Source organism: Scyliorhinus canicula, chromosome 22, assembly GCF_902713615.1.
Source record: "Scyliorhinus canicula chromosome 22, sScyCan1.1, whole genome shotgun sequence".
In the NCBI taxonomy this organism is placed as follows: domain Eukaryota; kingdom Metazoa; phylum Chordata; class Chondrichthyes; order Carcharhiniformes; family Scyliorhinidae; genus Scyliorhinus; species Scyliorhinus canicula.
The window spans coordinates 19942863-19970573 of NC_052167.1; the positions used below are offsets into that span (position 1 = coordinate 19942863).

At 51.8% G+C, this 27711-nt stretch overlaps 1 protein-coding gene across 2 annotated transcripts in view; it reads left to right on the plus strand.

Annotated features, from left to right (window-relative positions):
* The window catches only part of ptpn20 (protein tyrosine phosphatase non-receptor type 20), a 364145-nt gene that overhangs the window by 236808 nt on the left and 99626 nt on the right, over positions 1–27711 (plus strand). The window contains exons 30-32 of one of the 2 annotated variants that reach the window (XM_038782830.1): positions 9396–9726; positions 16151–16321; positions 21292–21466. In XM_038782830.1, coding sequence (XP_038638758.1) covers positions 9396–9726; positions 16151–16321; positions 21292–21466 — 677 coding nt within the window. Of the gene's footprint in view, positions 1–9395; positions 9727–16150; positions 16331–21291; positions 21467–27711 lie in introns of both variants that reach the window. The other variant, XM_038782831.1, reaches the window with a different exon arrangement.

Sequence of the window (27711 nt, forward strand, 5' to 3'; positions counted from 1 at the left end):
CCAGCTCTCCGCTGAAAGGCACTGACTCAAAGGGCAACATAAGAGAGTCAATCGCAACAGAGCGGCATGGGGCCACGGTGGTTAGCACTGCTGCCTTACAGCTCCAGAGACCCGGGTTCAATTCCAACCTTGGGTGACTGTGTGGTTTGCATGTTTTCCTCGTGTTTGTGTTGGTTTCCTCCGGGTGCTCTGGTTTCCTCCCACAGTCCAAAGTTGGGCAGTTTAGGTGGAGTGTTCATGATAAATTGCCCCTTAGTGTCCAAAACGTTAGGTGGAGTTACGGGGATAATGTGGAGGCGCGGGCTGAAGTAGGTTGCTCTGTCCAAGTGCCAGTGAAGACTTGATGGGCTGAATGGCCTCCTTCTGCACGGTACGGATTCTAGGATTCTAACTTTTAAACGATAATTGGTTAATCACTTGAAGGGAAGAATAACAAATTATAGAGAGTGGAGCTAACGGATAGCTCGAACAAAGAGCTGTCACAGGCACGATGGACTAAATGGCCTCCTCCTGTGCTATATCTTTCTGTGATTCTAGTACAAACTACAAATGTTTCCCTTTCACTTTAATAGGCCAGCAGTTGGCACAGTTTTAAAAGAAATATATGCGGCGGGATTCTCCGACCCCCGCCGGCGTAAATTGGAGTTGGTCCCTTAATGGCGGGACCCGGGGTCCTCGTGGGGGGGGGTGCGGGGCGATCTGGCCCCGGGGGGTTGCCCCCACCGTGGCCTGGCCCGTGATCGAGGCCCACCGATCTGTGGGCGGGCCTGTGCCGTGAGGGCCCTCTATTCCTACACGCCGGCTGTGTCAGCCTCTGCGATGGCTGACGCGGTGAACCCCCCCTGCGCATGCGCGGGGATGACTTCAGCAGCCGCTGATGCTCCCGCGCATGCGCAGACCTGCGCTGGTTGGCGGAGCCCCTTTGGCCCCGGCTGGCACGGCCACTAGTGGACACGGGATCCCAATGACCTCCGACATGGTCTCAAAAAACCGAACCCAGAACCCAGCTAGTTTGGGGCAGGTCCAGGACATGTTTGATTCGCTGGCCCCCTCGAACAGTCCTCCACTCTAAATTGTCGTTGGGTCAAAACTATGGAACTCCCTCCCTAATGGCACTGTGGGCAATGTCTATATCACATGGACTGTCATGGTTCAAGGAGGTTACTCATCACCACCTTCCCGAGGGCAAATAGGACAGGGTACCAGATGCTGGACTCTTTGTTGCATGCACTTTGGAGATCTCCCAAAATTGCATCCCTTTTCTCTGCTCTTTTGACTGGCATTAAACACGGAAGATCTTGGCAACCACCAATCCTTGATGGACCTATTTTCTTGAAACCCCAGTTGACATTGCCGTCCCCAATCAGAGCGTTTTCCTCCTCTTTCCAGTAAGAGTGGGCATTGCACTTTTCCAGGAGGCTGTTCATTCACTATCCGAGCAATTTATTAGCCAACCCACACAGAAAGACGGATGAGCCTGAGGGAATATCTGATTATCTTGTGCTTCAGCTGAACCATGTCAATTAAATTTCGCTCTCCATTAGGCAACTGTCATAGAAACTGTCATAGAATCTGAAGACTGCTACACCCACTCCCAATCAACTAGAGTTTACAGAAACGACTCATACCAGTCTGTGCTCAGTGTTGGGGGACTTAGGAGTTGATTTAAAGCAGCTTTAAATCACCCTATTGTGGTTCACACCACAGCACGGTAGTACAGTTGCTTCACAGCGCCAGGGTCCCAGGTTCGATTCCCCGCTGGGTCACTGTCTGTGCGGAGTCTGCATGTTCTCCCCGTGTCTGCGTGGGTTTCCTCCGGGTGCTCCGGTTTCCTCCCACAGTCCAAAGATGTGAGGGTTAGGTGGATTGGCCGTGCTAAATTGCCCTTAGGGTCCAAAAAGGTTAGGTGGCTTACGGGGATAGGGTGGCGGCATAGGTATAAGTAGGGTGCTCTTTCCAAGAGCCGGTGCAGACTCGATGGGCTGAATGGCCTCCTTCTGCACTGTAAGTTATAAGATCGATGACTTCAACTGATGTATTTCCCAATATAAATGTTATATTCTCAAATGGTCAGTGAGAAATATGTTGCATCCTCATTCTGTTTGTGTAAGAGAAGTACGGATTAGCTGTGAATAGTTAAATGTGTGGGGTGGGATTCTCTGTTCTGCCGCACCCGTTTTGGGATCCTCCCTCCCGGCAGCTGGCCAATGGGGTTTCCCATTGTGGGCACCCCCACTCCCGTCGGGAAAATCCCCGGGCGTGAGTGCGCTGCCGGCGCCGCCGCGGAGGATCCGGCCGACGGAGAATCCAACCCGTGGTTTCTTTTTTCAAAATAAATTGAGCGCACCCCAATTCAATTCCCAATTAAAGGGGCAATTTAGCATGGCCAATCCACCTACCCTGCACATCTTTGGGTTGTGTGGGCGAAACCCACACAAACATGGGGAGAATATGCAAACTGCACACGGACGGTGACCCAGAGCCGGAATCGAACCTGGGATCGGCGCCGTGAGGCAGCAGTGCTAATCACTGCGCCGCCGTGCTGCCCTCAGTTTCTTTATTTACTTCCATAAGCTAAAATAGTTAATATGGTAAACATTACAACCTGCACGGGTCTTACGGCGTAGGGGTGATTAACAACCCAGTGGATCTTGCAGAATACAAGCTCCCCCGATAAGGGAGCAAGGGACCATTAACAATCCCTGGTTATGTATAAATAGAGTCGGCCAGTAAGGCAGCGGATCGAGACAATCCAGTCGGGAGGCACTGGAACTGTATATAATAGCCATGAAAAATAAAGTTAGCTTTTGTTTCAACAAACCCGCTGTGGATTCTCCATAGCCCGTACAAACGTAAAGATCAACATGGTTATGGAGGAAGGAAGGCTAGTCCCCTGTTCAGGTGCCAAATTTATTTTGAATGCCAATTGGATGTGTTCATATGGTGGTCCTGAAGGTTTTCATAATGCGAGCAGATCTCCCATGTGATTGCTCACAAGTACGTCAAGAGGGTGAGCTATTATATAATAGCTTTCTGCGAAACTGCAACAACAATCTCTTTTAAAGGCTACCAAATCCAGCGTAAAGCAAGTATTTGATTCATCCGAGTGGACGATGTAAGCTAAACGCTGGGTGATCCATTCAGCCGCCATTTAAGTGACTGCAGATATCAAGGCTCTGGTTCATTGTGTTGCCGAAGCACATTTTTGTCCTTCACTTTCACTTTGAAAATAAGTTGAGGGTGACACCTGACGTGTGGCGGAGATATGCCTTGGATAGAAAGTAAAGTACTCGTCTTTGTAACATCATCGTGATTTCAGTTGGATACAGCTCTGGGGGCGAAGGGGATCAAAGGATATTGGGGGGGGGGAGGTGGGGATCTAGTTATTGAGTTGAATGATCAGCCATGCATGGCAGAGCAGGCTCGAAGGGCCAAATGGCCTCCACCTGCTCCTATTTTCTATTGGTCCAATTTAACACCCAAAAAAACAGAGTCCCGTTTTGGATGCGTGTAGCGGGACGTTCGCGGAGAACGACCACGCCATCAAACGGGACTCTTTTTTTTTGCTTCGGTGGCGAATGCCCGCTAGGTCCATACTCACCTCATTTCCTGCATTCACGAGCTCACCCACCCAAATCTGTCACCATCTAGAAGGCCAGGGGGCAGCAGATACATGGGAACCCCAGCACCTGGAGGTTTCCCTCCAAGCCACTCGCCATCCTGACTGGGAAATATATCGTCCGCTCCTTCACTGTCGCAGGGTCAAAATCGGGGAACTGCCTCCCTAACAGCACTGTGGGTGTGCCTACACCTCAGGGTCCGCAGCGGTTCAAGAAGGCGGCTCACCACCACCTTTTCGAGGGCAATTAGGGATGGGCAATAAATGCCGACCCAGCCAACGACGTCCACATCCCATAAATGAATTGTTAAAAATATCAAGCCAATCCTGCTGCTCCTTAGTCTCGGGTTCATTCACTGGTACAATATGGTGAGCTTGTTGTGCCTTTCCATTAACGACTGGGGCAGCATGGTAGCATTGTGGATAGCATAACTGCTTCACAGCTCCAGGGTCCCAGGTTCGATTCCGGCTTGGGTCACTGTCTGTGCGGAGTCTGCACATCCTCCCCATGTCTGCGTGAGTTTCCTCCGGGTGCTCCGGTTTCCTCCCACAGTCCAAAGATGTGCGGGTTAGGTGGATTGGCCGAGCTAAATTGCCCCTTAGTGTCCAAAATTGCCCTTAGTGTTGGGTGGGGTTACTGGGTTATGGGGATAGGGTGGAGGTGTGGGCCTGGTTAGGGTGTTCTTTCCAACGGTGCAGACTCGATGGGCCGAATGGCCTCCTTCTGCACTGTAAATTCTATGAAATGAAACAATATTACAGTCAACCAGAAGTGTGGCCTCAATTTGCTCAGTCTAGCTCTCTGCCAAACCTCAGATAGCAGCTAACCTTAAGGTTTACATTTGAATGAAATGAAAAATGAAATGAAAATCGCTTATTGTCACGAGTAAGCTTCAATGAAGTTACTGTGAAAAGCCCCTAGTCACCACATTCCGGCGCCTGTTCGGGGAGGCTGGTACGGGAATCGAACCGTGCTGCTGGCCTGCTTGGTCTGCTTTAAAAGCCAGCGATTTAGCCCAGTGAGCTAACCCAGCCCCTGGAAATGATGCACTGTAACTGTACAATAGCAGATGGAATACAATGTTGCCAAATGTGAGGTTATCCATTTTGGTAGGAATAACAGAAAAAAGGATTATTATTTAAATGATAAAATATTAAAACATGCCACTGTGTAGAGAGACCTGGGTGTGCTAGTGCATAAGTCGCAAAAGTAGGTTTACAGGTGCAACAGGTGATTAAGAAGGCAAATGGAGTTTTGTCCTTCATTGCTAGAGGGATGGAGTTTAAGACTAGGGAGGTTATGCTGCAATTGTAAAAGGTGTTAGTGAGGCCACACCTGGAGTATTGTGCTCAGTTTTGGTCTCCTTACTTGAGAAAGGACGTACTGGCACTGGAGGGTGTGCAGAGGAGATTCACAAGGTTAATCCCAGAGTTGAGGGGATTGGATTACGAGGAGAGGTTGAGTAGACTGGGACTGTACTTGTTGGAATTTAGAAGGATGGGGGGGGATTTTATAGAAACATATAAAATTATGAAGGGAATAGATAGGATAGATGTGGGTAGGTTGTTTCCACTGGCGGATGAAAGCAGAACTAGGGGGCATAGCCTCAAAATAAGAGGAAGTAGATTTAGGACTGAGTTTAGGAGGAACTTCAACCAAAGGGTTGTGAATCAATGGAATTCCTTGCCCAGTGAAGCAGTTGAGGCTCCTTCATTAAATATTTTTAAGATAAAGATAGATAGTTTTTTTGAAGAATAAAGGGATTAAGGGTTATGGTGTTCGGGCCGGAAAGTGGAGCTGAGTCCACGAAAGATCAGCCATGATCTCATTGAATGGTGGAGCAGGCTCGAGGGGCCAGATGGCCTACTCCTGCTCCTAATTCTTATGTTCTTAATATGCATAGTATAATGATTTTTTTTAAATTAAGGGGCAATTTAGCGTGGCCAACCCACCTACACTGCACATCTTTTTAGGTTGTGAGGGTGAAATCCACGCAGACTCGGGGAGAATGGGCAAACTCCACAGTGACCCGGGGCCAGGATCGAACCCAAGTCCTCAGAACTGTGATACAGCAGTGCCAACCACTGTGCCACCGTGCCGGCCAGATATACACAGTATAATATCTTAACCATAGAGTACCTTTGGCTCCTCCAAAATAGTGGGACAATTAACATTTCTTTCTGATCATTTTTGGACTGATGTTTCTCTCAGCAGCATTTACGATGAACGTTTTATCTTGTTGACAGGAAACTTCCCTATGAATCATTTTTACATTTAAAAAATGGTTTATATCGGGAATCAGGTGACAAAAGAGCACATCGGAATTTCAGACGAGGAGATGGAGGAATTTTACACTGGATATTTTATGTAAATATTACTGAATAAAGTCAGAACTTGGGACATGGTGGAATCAGTGCTCTATGTAACATGCCTCGAGAAATATAGGGTGCAATTCTCCGCCCCCCCCCCTCCCCCCCATGGCGGGTGGGAGAATCGCGAGGGTGCCGGGCGAGTCCTGCCACGCCGCCCCCGGCACCTGCATGCGATTCTACCAACCCCCCAAACCGGCGCGCCGAGATTTACGGCTGGCCACTCGGAGAATCGCCGCTCGCCGTTTGTAACGGGCGAGTGGTGATTCTCCGGCGCGGCCTGCCCAATACGACGCGTTCCCGCCGGCGCCGACCACACCTGGTCGCTGCCAGCGTGAACAGCGCGGGAACGCTACGGGGGCGGCCTGTGGGGGGGGGGGGGGGAGGGTGGATCCAGCACCGGGGGGGGGTGCTCAAAAGGGGTCTGGCCCGCGATCGGTGCCCACCAATCGGTGGGCCGGCCTCTCTGAAGGACGCATTCCTTTCCTCCGCCGCCCCGCAAGATCACTCCGATATTTCTTGCGGGGCGCCCGCGGGGAGGACGGCAACCACGCATGAGCGTGTTGGCGCCGGCCAACCTGCGCATGCACGGGTGACGTCATTTACGCAGCACCGGCCGCGTAATTTACGCGGTGCCGCTTTTACGCAGCGCCAAGGCCCGGTGCACGTAATTGACGCGGCGCCGCTCCTAGCCCGCCAGGGGTGGGAGAATAGGGGGCGAGGAGCGGCCTCCGACGCCGGAGTGAAACACTCCGGGCGAAATTCTCCGCCCCCCACGACGGGTGGGAGAATAGCGGGAGGGCCTTCCCGACATTTTTGCCGCCCTCCTGCTATTCTCCCACCCCCCCGCCGAAGTCCCGACCTGAATCGCTGCCGCCGTTTTTTTACGGCCGGCAGCGATTCTCAGCTGTTAGATGGGCCGAAGTCCCAGCCCTTTCCGCCGTTTTTACGAACGGCAAACACACCTGGTCTTGCCGTTTGTAAAAACGGCGTCACAAACTCGCTATTAATAACCATGGCACCGATTGGCACGGCCGTACCATGGGCAGCGGGCCCAATGCCCGCGCACTACTTGTCCTTCCGCCGCCCCGCAGTATCCATTCGCGGGGCGGCTGAGGGGCAACCCGGCCCGCGCATGCACGGGTTTCGCGCAAAAACGCGATGACGTCACCCGCGCATGCGCGGGTTGGAGTCCTCCAAACTGCGCATGCGCGGCTGACGTCATATGACGCGTCAGCCGGCGCTAACTCCAGCAAGCGGGCTTAACGATTTTCGTTAAGCCCGTCTTGCCGGAGCCTACGGCGTCGGGCTGCTAGCCCCGACCGGGGACCAGAATCGGTCCCCAGTCGGGAAGGGGCGCGCTGCCGTAAAACCCGCCTGGGTTTTACGGCAGCTTTACGATTTCTCCCGTTTTGGGAGAATCTCGCCCTCCGTTTTTCACTCCGGCGTCAATCCCGCCCATAGAGTCTTAAAAACGAAAGTTGTCAATTTGTCTTGCCAATGTTTCATTGACAGCGCTTCATCATGGAGCTTTGTACGACATCAATACATTTTACAGCACTGGATCTATTGAGTTCACGTCTCGCAGTGTTGGTGTCAGAGCTAACGAGAAGGTTGATTATCACCGGCAGACCAACGCTCCAGTTTATTTCAGTCTGAGTGATTTGATCCATTTCAGTTGAGACAAGTCTGTTAAACTTTCTTCTGGGCATTTTTATGTGCCCTTTCTTTCAAGAACTGCTCCCTTGCAGGTGATTGCATATATTAGATTGTTTGGAGACTTGGGCGGAGAGATGGCAGATGGAATTTAATCCGGGCAAATTTGAGGTAATGCATTTTGGAAGGTCTAATACAGGTAGGGAATATACAGTGAATGGTAGAACCCTTAAGAGTATTGACAGTCAGAGAGATCTAGGTGTACAGGTCCACAGGTCACTGAAAGGGGCAACACAGGTGGAGAAGGTAGTCAAGAAGGCATACGGCATGCTTGCCTTCATTGGCCGGGACATTGAGTATAAGAATTGGCAAGTCATGTTGCAGCTGTATAGAACCTTAGTTAGGCCACACTTGGAGTATAGTGTTCAATTCTGGTCACCACACTACCAGAAGGATGTGGAGGCTTTAGAGGGGGTGCAGAAGAGATTTACCAGGACGTTGCCTGGTATGGAGGGCATTAGCTATGAGGAGAGGTTGAATAAACTCGGTTTGTTCTCACTGGAACGAAGGAGATTGAGGGGTGACCTAATAGATGTCGACAAAATTATGAGGGGCATAGACAGAGTGGATAGTCAGAGACTTTTTCCCAGGGTAGAGGGGTCAATTTAAGGTGCGAGGGGCAAGATTTAGAGGAGATGTACGAGGCAAGTTTTTTTACACAGAGGGTAGTGGGTGTCTGGAACTCGCTGCCGGAGGAGGTGGTGGAAGCAGGGACGATAGTGTCGTTTAAGGGACATCTTGACAAATACATGAATTGGATGGGAATAGAGGGATACGGGCCTCGGAAGTGTCGAAGATTTTAGTTTAGACGGCAACATGGTCGGCACGGGCTTGGAGGGCCGAAGGGCCTGTACCTGTGCTGTACTTTTCTTTGTTCTTGTTCTTTGTACATTGACACTCACCCCTAAGTTTATCATTAAGATGGGGATTGTCTAAGGGTAGACAAAGACAAATGATGGGTGGCAAGGCGGAAGAAGCTGTAGGACACCTTAACTTCAATCAAAGTGCTGCGGAACTCAACTGAAAGCTGACCGACTCACGTGCAGCTTTCTGTTCATGTAACTTAACACAACATTTACAGGAAGCAGGTAGACAAGTAAAGGATACACAAAACACATTCAGTGTTAGGGTTGTACATGGTTTAGCAAATACTTAGCGGAGACAAGAATTAAAAAGTTGCTCCACAACAGACAGCTCCCATTGTCAGTTTATCACTGCTGAAATATTGCCTGGAAGCTTTGTACTGATGAATATTAATTGCCAGTCTCACTGGCAATGAAAATGTCATTATTCTTGCTGTAGAATAATGTCTAGCTTGAGGTTAAGGCTGAAACAGATATAATCAGAACAATGATAAAAGAACTGAGCACTACATCTTATCTGTGCTGCATCTGACATCTGACTGTTGTGGCCAAGTAGTTGAGGACAGATTTTAATTATCGAGTGTTTTTCTAACTATTATTCACTTCAGTGAACAAAAATACATAATTAAATCCAATTTTGAAAATGGGTTTTGTTGCACATCATGGACTGGACTTGCACTTCCATCAAGTCATTGCGTTATGGGGTCTCACATCCAATCTCAATGAAAAAGCTGCTCCTTCTCGGTGTGATCGATTGTGTTGGGAATTCACTATATTAGAGTGTGGAACACTTTACTAACTTCATCATTTATTATTCTAATCCTCAGCCTCCTGTGCAGTGCGGTCGAAGAAAGTGACCCGAGGTCATCGGTCTGCTTTTGCAAGCCTGAAATACCGTCGCCGACGCCGGTGGATGAGGAGTACCTGACCATAAGCTCCACGTCGGCCTCCTCGCGGTGCGACAGCCCCGACTCTCAGTCGCCGAACGCCATTATCCCGCAGCCGCACTTCTTAGTGCCTTCCCCCGGGCCGTCAGTCCCAGCGGAGAAAGTCGCCGGTGACAAAACCGAATGGGACCATCTCGAGGAGATAGGCGATGAGGTGGAAGGACCAGCGGAAGCAAGGAATGGAGATAACGAGGAAGAGTGCCCGAACTTAGTAAGTGTGGCACGAGGCGGTTCTGTAAAACGGTAGAGGTTTTACATGGCTCCCCCCTGCACAATAGCTCACTTGCTGCTCCTGCCCTAGTGTTTTTGTGGATGTCTATGCATCGGCAACGGGTGACCTGAGCTTTGCTTGTGCCTTTTCATTCCAATCTCGATTGACGACGCACTTTTGTCAGACATGGCATAGATGTTCTCTTCCACATTGCCGATATTAAGGCTGCACTGCCAAAGTTGATGGTCATTCTTTTCAAGGACTTTGTTTTAATGTCAGTATTACTGGAATAACTTCAGTAGAAAATAGCTTCATGTGACAATATAATTTCAGAGAGATCGGAGTTTGTAAATAAATTTAAATAAGAAACAGAGCACTAAAGACAATTTTAAAAAAAAACCTTAATCCCATTGGATTGGGGAACCATAATTTTTTTAATTTCTATTAAATTTCCTTTTTATAAATATTTGCGCCACTGCCATTGATGCGCGAAGCTTATGGACAGTCTGCACGTAGCATTTGAAAAATTACATTAGCATTGCCCCCCCCCACACGGTGTGTTCTGGGCGCCAAAGGTGGCAGGCATTGTCCAGCAGTGGGATCTTCCCCTCCTGCCATGATCAACCCCCCTACACTATAGCCCTAAGAGGGTCTTGCGCATCATGATGGCCTGCTGCCTCCTACACAACATCGCGCAGCAGAGGGGGGACATGCTGGAGGAAGAGGCGGAGGAACATCAGGCCTCATCAGATGAGGGGGAGACGGATGATGGCCAGGGCCTGGAACCAGAGCAGGCACAGGAGGCCGCCCAGTGTGCGTGCCAGGTCCGCCCCACGCAGGACAATCTCGTCACCTCCAGGTTCGCCAGCTAGGCAACCTGGTCACCGGCCACTCACATCCTCCCCTGTCCCACCTCCCCATACGCCATCCCCCCTCTCCCGTTCCCCCTCCGAGGTTCCCACCAGGATCGCCACCGGGGGCTGACCCTGGGTTGGCAGTCTCAGCAGGTCTTGTCCACTGCACGGAGGGCTCTGGTACTGCTCGCTATTTGGCAAACCCTGACTCCTGCCGTCGGTATCACATTCCCAGGCCCGTTTTCCCTCGCGGGTGGGGGTGGGAGAGTGCCAGGTATGGGTAGGCTGTCCTACATGGCACATCCATGTTCCCTGCCACCTTAGAGGATGCTCCCAGGGGGAACATTCAGTTGTCCTGGGTGCCGTACCCCATGCCATTTTCCAACACCCACAGAACCACCACCGGCTCACGCCCGACACCAGCCCAGCCCATGCCTCACACCATTCGGTCAGAGGATTGAGCCAAGTCGGAATGTTTGTGAAAATCATGACTGTATACAATTGTTGTGCCCTGACCCCTACTTCTAACCTTAACTAATGCCTAACTTCCTTAACTTGCGTGCCCTACTGCTCCTTCTTGATGTGACCCCCAGACAGCACGTCAGACGTGGAGGAGGCCGGCTGCGTATCTCGCCCTCTGACCTGAAAGTATCTTTGTCAGCCATCCTCTGGAGGCCCTGGACCTGGATGTGCCAGGCCAACTTCTGGGTGTCCCGGGTGAAGAGGTGCCACCCTGTTCTGCCCGTTGCCCATCAGATGTTCCAGTGTCAGGTGGAGGGGAGTCAGAAGCGATGAGGTGTTCCAGCACCTCCCCTGTGGGCAGCACTGTCATGGGCCCACATTGCATCCTCCTCCCTCGGGGTGGCCCATGGCCTCCGGGCTGCTCCCTGGGATGGAGGCAAGGCCGGAGACTCCACTGACACCTGGTGCTGCCAGTCCTGGAGATCCGCTCTCGTCTAAACTGGGGTCCCGATGCCCACAGACATGAAGCACGGAGACTGGAGCACATCCCTCAGCGAGTGTGAACTGTCCCTCTGCACCTCAGCCATGCCTCTCAGCACCTCAGCTATGGCCCCTCTGTGACTGGCCCAGGTTAGTCCATGCTCTCGACGACCTCGGCCATGACCCTTTGTGACTGGGTCATGCACTGGAGCTCCGCAGCAATGTCCGGGTGGGCCTGGTACATGGCTGCCTGTGACTGCACTCCCCTGTCCTGAGCCTCAGCCACTTGCCACACAGCGTGCCTCAAGCCTTGACCCGTGGCCTCCACTTCCTCACCCAAGGTTCTCCACCGCAGACGCCAGCGGTTCAGTGTTGGCCTGGGTGCCACGCATCGTCAGCACCACCTCTTGAACTTGAAGGCGGCTGGACCCCTCCAACTGCGCCCGCAGGCGCTGGAGGGTTGCTGGCGCCCGCTCCTGTCGACGCTGGCTTGACGTCTGCATCTCCGCCAGTGAAGGGATCGTTCCTTCCAGAAGCTCCAAAACTGTCTGGGCTATAGCTAATTCCTGGGATGGGGGGTGGGGGGGGGGGGGGGGGGGGGGGGCCTTCCGACTGCCTGTTCCCGTGGGCGTCCATACCCCCACCTGCTCTGAAATGGAGAATTTCGCCCATTATAATATTCCATTAAAGAATGTCTGAATGTGCCTCTCACTGGTTATGTTACATTAAACAATCAGACTGCTCCATTTAAGCTACTGAAGATAACACAAGTACATTTTAGAGACCGACAGAGGTGCAAATCTCTGTAGCGTTTGCAATTAGCTTTCACACAGCTCCTCAAAGCCAACTGGTGATGAGATACCCCTCTAATCACCCCCCCCCCCCCCCACCCTGCCCCTCCGCTTTGCCAAAGGGGGCTCCTTAATCAACAGCAGGTTAGTTCTCCCGGGTGGGGCAAGGCTGTTGACATTCAAAGCTTGTGCGATGTGTCTATAAAAGCTTCCTCTGCTCTAACGTCTTAAAGCATTAGACAATTAAAAATAACACTGTGATAAATCGGGGAACTGTTCATGGAAAGTGGTAACAGACTCTGCGAAGTTCAGGACAATGGATCAGATGTGAGCAAGGAGGAGTCATTAATCATTATCTGTGAAAATAAGGTTGTTTCATTCATAATTCATTTTGTTCTGATTCAAACGGTATTACATTTATATTAAATTGAGTCCATGATTGATCTGTTTTGCATTGTGACTGAATTTGATAGTGACTGATTTGATTTTACAATTTGGTATTTCCCTATAGCATAATGAATTGCTTTATAATTATTATTCCATATTGACTTTTCACCTGATGTTGTTCAAATGAATCCTGACTGGTTCATTGTGTAGGAGGGAAAGACTCTAGATTCAGTTCCGAGCTCACAATGCGTTGTCTATATTTAGATTTATATGCCTGCTGCCATTTGCCTTCTTTATATGAACTTTCCTGATGGTACTGTGACCAAATTATTTCCCATGCAGAGCATTACAGCTAAGCATGATCCTTTCATTATAAATCATATTGTCTAACACATATGCACAAACACACACATCCACACATTTGCGCACAAATACATGCACACACACGCTTGCGCACACATACACATGCATACATGCGCATGCACATGCTCGCGTGCACAAACACGTATGCGCGCACACACATGCGCATTCACGCACATAGGCAAATACTCACACTGGTCTGCGAGCCCACACAAATAAGCACTCTCAGACATTTGCACACACATGCACATGCTCACGTGCATACACAAATACACCTATGCGCACACATACGCACGCACACAATCACACACGCATGCGCACACATACGCACACATACATGTGCACCCCCCCACCACCACCACCACCACCACCACCACACACGCACACACATATTTTGAATGGGTTACATTTGGTCCTGGGCAGGCCAGGAGATGGTGGGCAGAAGGAGGTACGCCGGTGGATTTTTCTCCTTCCAGGTTCCAGAGGCACCGAACCTAAATTGTAGCCATTCCACGATAATACTGAAATCAACAGGCCAGGAAAAATGGGAGGTCAGAGCTGCCCGGCCCGTACTGCTCTGCAGCTACACAGCGAAAACCATTTCACTTTGGACCTTGTTTGATCTCTCACCCTATCTCTGAACCTTGCATTGAACCTCTGGTTGGGAAGGCGTTCCTGAAACCTGTTCCGCCAACACAGCTCTGTGCGCCGCGAATAGGAATTAGACCATATCAGCCTGAGGTCTTTTATTTATCTCATTTCCTCGCTGCCTGGGCCGCTCCTTGAGGCCCCTCTTCCTGAACACCTGACTCAGATATGCAACGTGCAGGTGGCGATGAGGTAGGGGCGTTTAGCGTCTCACGTCCCGCGGCTTTACGGTTCAAGGGGCTGGAAGACTTCAGCACTTCTGATGCGGAACTGATTTAATTGAAGGACGTTTCCTGTAGCAACCACTTTCAGAGTGGCACAGCAGCGGGTGCTTGCGACCAGGAAGAGGAAGACAGCCGGCGGTGTTGGAGATCTGACAGCAGGTGGGTAAAAAGGTCAGTCGAACTGATTAAGGGGCAGTTTCTAAAAATGGGCGCCTGGCCTGGCTGGTTTCCATGGCAATGAGAATAACACCCATTTGCCCTTTTTCTCTTTCCAGGTGTTGCCCAGTCTCCGGTGTATTTGCGGCTACCTGTGTTTTGTTTTCTCATCTGTGCATGTTGCCTGCTCACCTCACTCTGCCGTCGCAGCAAGAACAATATTCAGAACCTCCTTCAACATGGTGGTGTAGTGGTTAGCACTGCTGCCTCACGGCGCCGAGGACCCGGGTTCGATCCCGGCTCTGGGTCACTGTCCGTGTGGAGTTTGCACATTCTCCCCGTGCCTGCGTGGGTCTCACCCCCACAACCCAAAGATGTGCAGGTTGGGTGGATTGGCCATGCTAAATTGCCCCCTAATTGGGAAAAAAAATAATTGGATACTCTAAATTTATTTAGCGAAGAACCTCCTTCAAGGATATCAGGCAGCATTCTACATAAAGTCAAGCTGATATTGAAGGACTTAAGGTTTGACTTTGCACCAGTTGCATTTACGCTGACCTCAATATTAACCACAACAACTTGCATTTAAGTAGTACCTTAAAGTCATAATCTGCACCCCCCAATCCCCCCCAAAAATTTCAGAGAAGGGTAATCAAGGAAAATATTATACCCAGACATGCACCGTGGCCCAGTGGTTAGCACTGCTGCCGCACAGCGCCAGGGACCTGGGTTCAATTCCGGCCTTGGGTCACTGTCTGTGCGGAGTCTGCACATTCTCCCCGTGTCTGCGTGGGTTTCCTCCGGGTGCTCCGGTTTCCTCCCACAGTCCAAAGATGTGCAGATTAGGTGGATTGGCCACGCTAAATTGTCCCTTAGTATCAAATGGTTAGGTCGGGTTATGGGGATAGGGTGGGGTGAATGGGCCCAGGTAGGGCGTTCTTTCAGAGGGTCGGTGCAGACACAATGGGCTGAGTGGCCTCCTTCTGCACCGTGTGAATTCAATGTAAGGAGATATTAGGGACAGGTGAAAAAGAAGCAGGTACGAAGGAGATCCTGAAAGGAAGCAACGTTTCAGGGGAGGAGCTTCCAGGATTCAGGGACCAGACTACTGAAGCCATGGTCGTCAGTGAGGGAGCGATGAGGATTGGTAGACCGTACACCGCAGTATGGCTGGCGGAGCAGCACGGACCAGGAGTCTGAATTACAAGAAAGAAGGTTTGGAATTGTACATCATTTTCTGCAGCCTTCTGACATTCCAAAGCGCATTGCAGCCAATGAAGAACTTTGTTAAATTATCGCCACTGTACCAATGTAGAAAATTCCTCACCCATCCTTTGGCATCAGTTCAGTGTGTGGAATAAACTTTACACAGGTTATAGAATAGGGCCAGGGAACGGCTACAGCGCAGAAGAAGGCTATTCGGCCCATCGCCTTCGTGCTGGCCTTCTGCAAGAGAAAACCCGTGTAGTCCCGCTCTCCCGTCTTTCAGCCTTTCTCTTCAGAAAATTGTCCAATTCTCTTTTGAAACCCCGATTAATCCTGCCTCCACCACACTCTCGGGCAGTGCACTTCCTGATTCTAATGCTTTGTCAAATCATCTGAGATCCATGTGCTGGCTCCCGATCCTTCCGCCAGTCGGATCAGATCCTCCCTCACCGGTCTGCCTAGATGCTTCATGATTTTGAACGCCTCTATCAAATCTCTGTTTCGTCATCTCTTCTCCAAGGAGAATAGTCCGCAGCTTCTCCAATCTGTCCTTGTCTCTGAAGCACGTCATCCCTGGACTCTTTCCCATGAATCTTTGCTGCACCCTCTCTAATGCCTTCACTACCCACCGACAAATTCAAAGCTTCCAGCGGGATCAATCAGAAACGATCCATCAACTCCCCAGCAAGTTGCTTTCAAAGACGGGTAAGTTGATGGGAAACAAAACCTTCCCAATGAGCTTTAACTTAACTTTGCAGTGTGATTGCGAGAGAGGGAGAGAGTGTGGGAGAGGGACAGAGAGAGAAAACGCATGTCGCATTCATTGTTGTTATCGCCTCCCATCTTTCCTCTTTAGCCCATAATACGGGAATATGAGATGTTTGTAACCCTGAAGAAGAACAAGAAGGGAAGCCTGGGGTTCACCATAGTGCGCAGTAAACTGGACAACTGCTATTACATCCGTGATGTGCTGGATAACCCGGCCAAGGCTGATGGGAGACTCAGAGCAGGAGACAGACTCATAACGGTAAATAAGGTATCAAAACAAAATTGGTTTATGTATCTGGTTATCTTGGGATTCTCCGGCACCCCCGCCGGGTCAGAGAATCGCCCAAGGCCGGCATCAATCCCACCCCCGCCGTGTCACGAAATCTCCGCCACCCGAGATTCGGCGGGGGGCGGGAATCGCGCCGCGCTGGTCGGCGGGCCCCTTGCGGCGATTCTCCAGCCCGCGATGGGCCAAAGTCCCGTCACTGACAAGCCTCTCCCGCTGGCGTGGATTAAATCACCTACCTTACCGGCGGGATTGGCGGGGGGGGGCGCGGGGCGATCTGACCCCGGGGAGTGCCCCCACGGTGGCCTGGCTCGCGATCGGGGCCCACCGATTGGCGGGCGGGCCTGTGCCGCGAGGGCACTCTATTTCTTCCGCCTTCTCCATGGTCTTCCATGGCCGGCCGGCGAAGTCCTTTCGGCCCCGGCTGGCGTGGCGCCAAAAGGCCATTCACGCCAGCCGGCGGTGCGGGAACCACTCCGGCGCGGGGCCTAGCCCCTCAATGTGAGGGCTTGGCCCCTAAAGGTACGGAGGGTTCCACACCTTTGGGGCGGCCCGATGCCGGAGTGGTTCACGCCACTCCAACACGCCGGGACCCCCCGCCCCCCCCGCCGGGTAGGGGAGAATCCCGGCCCTTATGCCTATCTTAGTCGGCTGGGTGGCTGGTTTGTGATGCAGAGCGTGGCCAGCAGGGCGGGTTCAATTCCTGCACCGGCTGACGTAATCCATGAAGGCCCCACCTTGCCCTTCGCTTGAACTGTGGTGACCCTCGAGTTAAATCGGCACCAGTCAACGGGAAAAGTAGCGTCTGGTCCCCAGGGACTGTGGCGATTTGCAACTCATTTTTAAAAATATCAGGATTGGGCCTTCAAAATGGGTTTGTCCACACTCACCTCAGTTCTACACTTTGTGGTGACTAATGTGATGGGTTGTGTCTCTGAGTCCATTGCTCCCAATGTGTACTACAGCAGGGACTCCTGTGATAGCGTATTTATATGCACAAGCTGTATGGCCACCCTTTAACACTGGGAGTACTTTGAAGAGGAGGAAAGTATTCAGCAATGAGGTTGAGGGGTGGAATTGAATTAATTGAGTGGTGGCATGGCATTGGGGTATAGTTCAATGGCAAAATAGATGGGAATAGTTCAGTGAAGAAGGGAAATGATCAGAAATAAGATAGGGAACATGGATGGTAATAGAGGGAAGAGAACGTGGAGGATAATGGAGGGGAATGGAAAGGGAAGATGTTGGAAAAGGTGGAAGGCATGGATTGAAGAGATTTTCCCAGCATTGCTGGAGGGTGAGCGGTGTGAGAAAGCTCCAGTATTAACAGGGATGGACAGGGCAAAGTATGACAGCATTTTCTCTGGATGGAGGGAAGTATACTTGGATGCCAGAAACTGAGGGACAGAAGAAGAGTTTACGTTTCATTGGGCTGGAGTGGAGGAAGAGTCCCAGTAGAAACTGGGAAGGTTGGAAAAGAAACGATTCTCCCTTTGAAATGGTGAGGAGTTGGATGGAGTACATTATGTGTGTGAGGGTGGGGAGTTGGATGGGGTACAGTGTGTGTGTGTGTGTGAGGGTGGGGAGTCGGATGGGGTACAGTGTGTGTGAGGGTGGGGAGTTGGATGGGGTACAGTATGTGTGTGGGGGTGAGGCTTTGGATGGGGTACAGTGTGTGTGTGAGGGTGGGGAGTTGGATGGAGTGCAATGTGTGTGTGAGGGTGGGGAGTTGGATGGGGTACAGTGTGTGTGAGGGTGGGGATTTGGATGGGGTACAGTGTGTGTGTGAGGCTGGGGAGTGGGATGGGGTACAGTGTGTGTGTAAGGGTGGGGTGTTGGATGGGGAACAGTGTGTGTGTGAGGATGGGGTGTTGGATGGGGAACAGTGTGTGTGTGAGGGTGGGGTGTTGGATGGGGTACAGTGTGTGTCAGGGTAGGTGTTGGATGGGGTACAGTGTGTGTCAGGGTAGGTGTTGGATGGGGTACAGTGTGTGTGAGGGTGGGGTGTTGGATGGGGTACAGTGTGTGTCAGGGTAGGTGTTGGATGGGGTACAGTGTGTGTGTGAGGGTGGGGGGTTTGATGGGGTACAGTGTGTGTGTGAGGGTGAGGGGTTGGATGGGGTACAGTGTGTGTGTGAGGGTGAGGAGTTGGATGGGGTACAGTGTGTGTGTGAGGGTGGGGGGTTGGATGGGGTACAGTGTGTGTGTGAGGGTGGAGAGATGGATGGGGTACAGTGTGTGTGTGAGGGTGGGGAGTTGGATGGGGTACTGTGTGTGTGTGAGGGTGGGGGGTTGGATGGGGTACAGTGTGTGTGTGAGGGTGGGAGTTGGATGGGGTACAGTGTGTATGAGGGTGGGGGGTTGGATGGGGTACAGTGTGTGTGTGAGGGTGGGAGTTGGATGGGGTACAGTGTGTATGAGGGTGGGGGGTTGGATGGGGTACAGTGTGTGTGTGAGGGTGGGAGTTGGATGGGGTGCAGTGTGTGTGAGGGTGGGGAGTTGGATGGGGTACAGTGTGTGTGTGAGGGTGGGAGTTGGATGGGGTGCAGTGTGTGTATGAGGGTGGGGAGCTGGATGGAGTACAATGTGTGTGAGGGTGGAGCATTGGATCGAGTGCAGTGTGTGTGAGGGTGGGGTGTTGGATGGGGTACAGTGTGTGTGTGTGTGTGTGGGTGGGTGGGGAGTTGGCTGGAGTGCAGTGTGTGTGAGGGTGGGGAGTTAGATGGAGTGGTGTGTGTGTGGGGGTGAGGCTTTGGATGGGGTACAGTAGATGTGAGGGTGGGAAGTTGGATGGGTTACAGTGTGTGTGTGAGAGTGGGGAGTTGGATGGATTGGTGTGTGTGTGAGGGTGGGGAGTTGGATGGAGTGGTGTGTGTGTGAGGGTGGGGAGTTGGATGGGGTACAGTGTGTGTGTGGGGGTGGGGATTTGGATGGGGTACAGTGTGTGTGAGGGTGGGGAGTTGGATGAGGTACAGTGTGTGTGTGTGAGGGTGGGGAGTTGGATGGAGTGGTGTGTGTGTGTGGGGGTGGAGCTTTGGATGGGGTACAGTGTGTGTGAGGGTGGGGAGTTGGATGGAGTGGTGTGTGTGTGTGGGTGGAGCTTTGGATGGGGTACAGTGTGTGTGAGGGTGGGGAGTTGGATGGGGTACAGTGTGTGAGGGTGGGGAGTTGGATGGGGTACAGTGTGTGTGTGAGGGTAGGGAGTTGGATGGGGTACAGTGTGTGTGTGAGGGTGGGGGGTTGGATGGGGTACAGTGTGTGTGAGGGTGGGGAGTTGGATGGGGTACAGTGTGTGTGTGAGGGTCGGGAGTTGGATGGATTACAGAGTGTGTGAGGGTGGGGAGTTGGATGGGGTACAGTGTGTGTGTGAGGGTGGGGAGTTGGATGGGGTACAGTATGTGTGTGAGGGTGGGGAGATGGATGGGGTACAGTGTGTGTGTGAGGGTGGGGAATTGGATGGAGTGCAGTATTCCTGATATTTGAGTCTGAAGTTGGAAATATCTCTTTGTGAAACAGAACAGGATGTGTGGAGTGTGCAGAAGTGGATGAATGGCTGTTTGGAACTAGGTGATCCTGGTGAGATTGGACTGACTAACTTCATGATTGATTTATGGACGCAACTTTTGCTAAGTTGCAGGTGCCCTGTAAACTATTAGGGGTAGCATTAAATAGAATCCACAATATACCCCATTATATTTCCAGACCCGCTAATAATATTATAAAGTGCAGGAAACCGTAGAATCCAGACAGTGCAGAATAAATCATTCAACCCATCGAGTCTGCATCGATCCTGGGAAAGAGCACCCTACCCAGATTCAGTCCCCGTAACCCAACCCATCTTTTGGACGTTAAGGGGCAATTTAGCATGGCCAATCCACGCTAATCTGCACATCTTTGGACTGTGGGAGGAAACCGGAGCACCCGGAGGAAACCCACGCAGACACGGGGAGAACGTGCAGGCTCCACACAGTGAGCCAAGGAGGGAATTGACCCCGGGTCCCTCGTGCTGTGAGGCAGCGGTGCTAACCACTGTGCCACCAGGCCGCCCATCCCCATTAAATGGATGTTTGTGTCCATAGCATGGGCTGTCATTGTGCAGGAAAGTGTTATGACAAAAAAATCCCTTCTCTTCATTACTCTGTAATCTGACTAATTTCTGAATTCCATTGCAGAACTAAAGATAATAAAATTTGGGTCAGTGATCCTTGGGAATTTGATTCAGCCGAGAGTCAGGTCATGTGTTGGATTCTCCAGTCCGGTGTGCTGGAAGCGGGATTCTCTGCTCCTGCCGTTTGTCAATGAGAATTCCCATTGAAGTCACCCCATCCCCCGGGAAACTCCTGGGCGGGGGTGCGTGGCCAGTGGGACCTGAGAAGCCCGCCCTCAGCGAACTGCTGGAGAATTCGGGCCTATAAAGTGTTTGTTTGCAATGGAATTCATTTTTCCAGCAGCTTTATCATTGGCCGTTTCACATTGACAGCGCCATTCCCCTTCCCTCTCATCTGCTGCATCCCACCCTCCCCCTGCTGCTCCCACATGTCCCTCCGTCCTCCCCTGGATTCACTTATCTATCCTGTAGTTCCGTTCCAAGATCGGAACAGGAATGGGCCTTCAACCTCCCTCTACTCCTCCTCCCACGCCCAGCTTATTGCTCCAGTTAGTCAGGTCACGACTGACAAATAGTTGGACAGATTGGCTGAGGAACAGAAAGCAGTGTGGCGGGTCGTCATTCTGTCTGGGGAACAGGGGCTTGAGCACATTGTCCAGGCTGACGCTTTGGTGGGACGCTGAGAGAATGCTGCACTGCCGACGGTGCTGTCTTTCAGGTGACATGTCGAACTGAGGTAGGCCTGAGATTGGGCCTCCGAAATACCGGCCTCGGATGAAAGAGAAAAATGACATGAATGAATGGCGTGTAACCTAACTTGTCCGTTCTCGTGCAGGTAAACGACTTTGATGTCACAAACATATCACACGAGAACGCCATTAACTTGCTGCGATCTGCTCCTGTCAAACTGACCCTCATGGTAGGACGGGCTGCCCAGAACCTACTTCCAGCACTACCTCTGGAAAAAATGCCTGATATCATCCTACAGAAAGGCCCAAATGGACAGTTAGGTATGTGGCAGAACGTGTTGTCAAGAGCATTTTGATTGGCATTTTGTTTTTTGAAGTGGGCCCACCCTGTACTTTTCCCCCTCCCACCTCCCCTGGGATTATTCTTTACAACTGAGATGATGCTATTTTTATCCAAAGCAAATATATGTTGACCCGCGGAGGTTGGGAAGATTTTGTACGGAGAGATAAACACTTTGGAAAATTCTATAAAATAACCCCACGATAGTAGCCCTTGCAAATTTCTGTTGGGAAATATGGGTCTGCAGTGAGAAGTTTATTTAAAAGGGTGCCAAGGTGCCTGGGTGCCAGGTTGCCTGTGTCAGGGATCAGGTCTCGGGGTGCCCTGCCCTTAAGGGGTGGGATGAGAGCGAAGGGTTCGCAGACCCTCTAAAGCAGTGTTCTTCAAACTTTTTTTTCCGGGGACCCATTTTTACCAACCGGCCGACCTTCGCGACCCAACCCGGCCAACCTTCGTGACCCACGCCGGCCGACCTTCGTGACCCACGCCGGCCGACCTTCGTGACCCACGCCGGCCGACCTTCGGGACCCAACCCGGCCGACCTTCGCGACCCAACCCGGCCGACCTTCGCGACCCACGCCGGCCGACCTTTGCGACCCACGCCGGCTGACCTGCGCGACCCACCATTTTCTCTTACCTTGTTTGCTGCTGATAAAAATGGAGGAAATGGTTTTGGGTCCCTTTGGCCCTCGTACACGCTCCTCCAATGGAACCTGTTGGATGACGGAGAAGCCTTCCGGTGTCGGAAAGTATGGAGTCTCCATCTGTCCAAAGTTCTGCATTTCTTCCGTAAAATTTTATTAAATAAACCCCCCCCCTGAAAAAAAATGAATAAAATAAATGAATAAAAACCGGTTGCAGAGGAACAGTACACAGATGAGCATGGAAATACCATTGTGAAAAAGGTAATTCAAGAATGAGTATGACTAATCATGATTTCTAATATAGATGGAGACAGGAACATTACACACGTAAACTACTTACTTCATTGCACCTTTTAAAATTACTCCAGGTAATCAAGGAACAATGAAGTGAAATGATAAATTGTGCATGCACAAGTGAGCGACCGTTTAAAAAAATAGTGGCCGCACTGCGCAAGCGCGCCGATGATCGTGTGCGCATGCGTAAATGCGGCTGAATATTTTTTACCTGTTCGTGGCCATTTTAATGGCCGCTTACAGCTGGCGTTACTAAAAGCCGTCCGCTGCGCGGGGATTTGCGCGATCGGGAGCGCCGTGAAGGATGGTTTCGCGACCCTCCCGACACCCGCCTGCGAACCACCCGCGGGTCGTGCCCCCGGGTTTGAAGAGCACTGCTCTAATGGGTAGGTTGGGGCTTTGAGGGCGTCCGGAGGGGGGGGGGGGTGGGGGGGGGGTGGGGTCGTGAAATCATGTTGGCATTTAAAAATGGTGCCCTGATCTCTTCCTGTACTGACGAGATCAGGGCACCATTTTTAAATGCCGACATGATTTCACGACCCCCACCCCCCCGCCTTCGGCCTGGGTGGTTCATTCCTCGTCGAGGCCAAGAAACAGATTCCCGTTAGATGGCGAACTTGTTCTCGGTGCTAGAGGCACTGAGAAACACCCCTCTATACAGACTCTGTTTTCTGGAGGTCAAATCACGCCCTAAAACCTTGGCTGAGAATAACGGCCTTCACACGGAAAACACCACAAGGCACCAGGCAACATGACCAAAGCGGCCTTTTTTTATCTCTTTTCAACATTTCCAAATGAACAAAGCTGTGCCTCAGTAAGTCGTCAGATTCATCGAATCTTAGAATAATAGAATTTACAGCGCAGAAGGAGGCCATTCGGCCCATCGGGTCCGCACCAACCTTTGGAAAGAGCACCCTACCCAAGCCCACACCTCCACTCCAACCCCATAACCCAGTAACCTCACCCATTCTTTATTGAGAAAAGTCCGTGATTGATATTGTATATAGACATTATTTTCTTGATTATTCTTAAAGCTTTACACTTTCCTTTGGATCTGATAGAAGGGGAACAGTAACCGTTATTTTCGATGATTCCATTTAATGTTTCGGTTCCATAGTCAGATCTGGCGGGCGTGGTTATTTTGTTTGAGAATGCTAGAGTGGCAGGCCATGCCCGATGATGCAAGGATGGTGCTGGGGTTGAAAAGAGCGGGGAAGATAAGGCAAAGGGAGCAAGAGTATTTTAGTGATCCCAATTTTAGGCTCTGGGCTCTTTTCCTCCTGCTTTCTCACATTCAACACCTGTGTGACTGGAAGTGTGATCCTGCCAGTTTTGCAATACCTTGTAAAAACTGGGGAAAGGCCTGTCATCCTGCCAATTCTGCCCTCTGCACTGGCCAAGTCTGCCTTTGAGTTGGAAATTGTGAATTTCAGTGGAAATCATGGCGGTGCTGGCCATTTGCACTGAGGGCCACAAGGACATAGAATTCACACATGGGGGACTTCAATATCCGTCACCAATAATAGCTCGGTAACTCCACTACTGACTGAGCTGGTTGAGTCCTGATGGATCCATGATGAGGGGACCAGTGAGAGGGAAAACGTACTTGACCTTGTCTTCACCAACGTAACTGTCATGGATGCATGAGTTGATGGGCACGTTTGGCATCTTCAAAGATGATTTGAGGACATCGCTAATGACTATTTGCAAGCCAATCAGTGGAAGCAATAAAGCTATGCAATCCCACAACCAACAGATCAGATTAAAACTTTGCAGTTCTTCCGAGTCTTACCGTGAATGGTGCTGGGCAATTAAACAACTAACATTCAACCAGAAGTGCCGAGTGGATGACCCATCTCGACCTCCTCCTTCGGAGTTCCCCAGCATCACAGATGTCAGCCTTGAGCTGACAATTCAGTCCACGTGATGTGAAGAAACGGCTGAAGGCACTGGATGCTGCAAAGGCTATGGCCCCGGACAACGTTCCAGCAATAGTACTGAAGACTGGTGCTCCAGAACATTCCGCACGCCTAGCCAAGCTGTCCCTGCAGCGCCGGCCCTAGGGTTGCTGGCGCCCCGGGCAAGCTGAACTTCGGCGCCCTTGGGGGGGGGGGGGCCGAGAGGGGGGGCGGGGCCGAGAGGGGGGCGGGGCCAGGGGGGGGGTCGAGAGGGGGCGGGGTCGAGAGGGGGCGGGGTCGAGAGGGGGCGGGGCCGAGAGGGGGCGGGGCCGAGGGGGGGGGCGGACCCGGGGGGCGGACCCGAGGGGGAGGCGGGGGGGAGCGGACCCGAGGGGGGGGGAGCGGACCCGAGGGGGGAGGCGGGGCGGACCCGAGAGGGGGGGGCGGGGGGACGGACCCGAGGCGGGGGGGGAGCGGACCGAGGGGGCGGACCGGGGGGGGGAGGGCGGACAGAGGGGGGGGGACCGCCCTGGGGGAGTGCGGCCACCGCGCATGCGCTGGTTGGCACCGGCCCAACTGCGCATGCGCGGGACCCGAGTCTCTGGCGCCCCCTAGCACATGGCGCCCCGGGCGACTGCCCGAGTTGCCGGTGCCTTGAGCCGGCCCTGTGTCCCTGTACACGTACAACACTGACACCCAGCCGGCAACGTGGAAAATTCCCCAGGTAATTCCTGTTCACAAAAAGCAGGACAAATCCAAGCCGGCCAGCTACCGTCTGATCGGTCTACACTTGATCAGCAGCAAAGTGATGGACGACGCCATCAAATGGACGTTACTTAGCAATAGCCAGCTCACTGACGCTCAGCTTGGGCTACACCAGTCAGCTCCAGTCTTCATTATAGCCTCGGTCCAAATATGGACAGAAGAGCTTGTGATATCCTGCGCTGGACTTACGGGGTGGGGTTATCATCTTCCCGGTGGCTCACATAGAGTAGGAGCTTCCCCGCTGAGGGGCAGGAGAACTCTATAAAACATCGTATTAAAGGTCAGCTAGTAAGGCACAGACCAGAAAAAGACCGGTAGGGAATTACAGGGATGTGTCCGTTATTGTGAATAAATCAAAGTTCTTTATTTACTCGGTGTGATCTTCCTGGTGTCCTTATTAAAGAGCTGAACTCCAGAGGGGAGGTTGGAGTGACTGCCCTTGACATCAAGGTAGCATTTGATCAAGTGTGGTATCATGGAGCCCTGGCACAACATGAAAAATGGCAAGTAACATTCACACCACCCAAGTGCCAGGCAATGGCCATTCCCAGCAAGAGAGACACTAACCATGTCTCCTTGACATTCAATGGCATTACCGTCGCTGAATCACCCGCTAACCACATCCAGGGGGGTTTGCCATTGACCCGAAACTGAACTGGACCAGCCATATAAATACTGTGGCAACAAGAGCACGTCAGAGGCTGGGAATCCTGCGGTGAGTAACTCTCCTCCCCGAAAGCCTGCAGACCATCTACAAGGTAGCTCAGAAAGCTCAACACCATCCAGGGCAAAGCAGCCTGCTTGATCGGCACCCCACCCACAGGCATTCACTTCCCTCCGCCACCGACGCACAGTAGCTGCAGCGTGTACGTTACACAAGAAGCACGACAGCAACTCACCAAGGCTGCTTAGACAGCACCATCCAAATCAGCGACTTCTATCACCTCGAAGACGAGGACAGCAGACACATGGGAACACCGCCACCTGCAGGTTTCCCTTCAAGCCGCACACGGACCTGACTTGGAGATATATCGGCTGTTCCTTCACTGTGGGGCTATCGAAATTCTGAAACTCTCTCCCTGACAGAATTGGGGGGGATGGACTTCAGTGGTTCAAGAAGGTGGCTCCCCTCCACCTTCTCAAGGGAAGTTAGGGATGGAGAACTATCGTATTCAGTAATAGCCACATTCCATGAATGAATAAAAACAATTGCACCGCACTGAACCTTCCACTGGGAGAGAAGAAATTAGCAAAGTGAAAAAGGAAAGATGGCATCATAAAGATTGATAGACGCCTGGAAGTGATGTCACAGTAATTAATGGCTACCCAGACAATGGTAAAACAATGACCTCATTATGGAGCTCAGCTAACACCTGACGTTAGAGACGGAAGTTCCCGGACTTCATGTCTAACCTTTGAACCTTAATGTCTATGACTCACTTCCAGCTCTCTTAATTCCTGACATCAGCTTCAACTTTCCTGGAGGTGACAACATGATCTCTTACTTCCATTAATACTGCAAAAGAACATCACACGCAGGCTTCAACTTAGAAGAGCAAAGATTGACATTGCCCACTTTGCAGAGAGAAGCATTTACACACTCAAGACAGACCTGTGGTGTCTCGTGGTTAGTTTACCCATTTTGCGATCTATTGGCGGGGGGGGGGGGCGGGATTCTCCGTTTCGGAGATGGTTGACGCCGGGACAGAATCCGGAATGGTTAACGGACTAGCATCGGTGCCACGTGGAACACAAGCAATTCCAATGTAAAACGGTGTTGATTCGCCGGGGTCAGGATTGGCACTCGAGAGGCTGACTAACTGCAGCCCCAGATCAGCAATCCGCTCTCCACACGCGCACTCATTCCAGCCAACAAGGTGGCACTGGTTGCGCTGAAGCGCGCCCATCCCGTTAATGGGACCAGGGGGCACCTGGGGAGGGGTGGTCTCGGGGGACACCCATGTGACCCGTGGCACTAAGTTCACTGTGGCCAGTCTTGGCTGCCTTGCGGGCTGCGACAATGGTGTCCCATCCCGACTCCATGGCCCACGTCCTGGCCACCACCCGCTACCCACCGACCCTGACAAGCCCTCTGGCCAGCAGCACAGCTGCCAGCGCACTTTAGCACTGTTGGACACTCTCCGTACCCCCTCTCCCTCTCCCTCAGCGGCCACGACGCATCTTTCCCGATTTTTAAAACCACAAGTGAAACCTGCCATCTGTAATGTCTCCCGGCGGAGTCGGTTTCACCGCGGGAGCTCGGGAGAATACCAGGTCAGGCCCGCTAATGGTATACTCTCCATTGTCTCCATCAAGGAGCTGATGGGATGGCTGCTGGAACTGAGCACTTCGATTTATGAAATAACCACCCACAGTTGTCACCCCAAATGCTTGCCCATACATTGGGCCACAGTGAACAGGGTGGATATGGGCTGAAAATTGTGCGAGCATACTTGTTAGCCAGGTCCGATAGAGGGTGCAGGCACGGGATTGCAATCGTATGTGTGCAGTTATTAACAAACGTACTGAACACAAAAAGGCTGGTTTCCCTGACAGCGCGCAATGTGAGCCAGACTCTGTTCTAAAGTTACGGGTCTGTGACCCCTTCATCACATCAGTTCATCT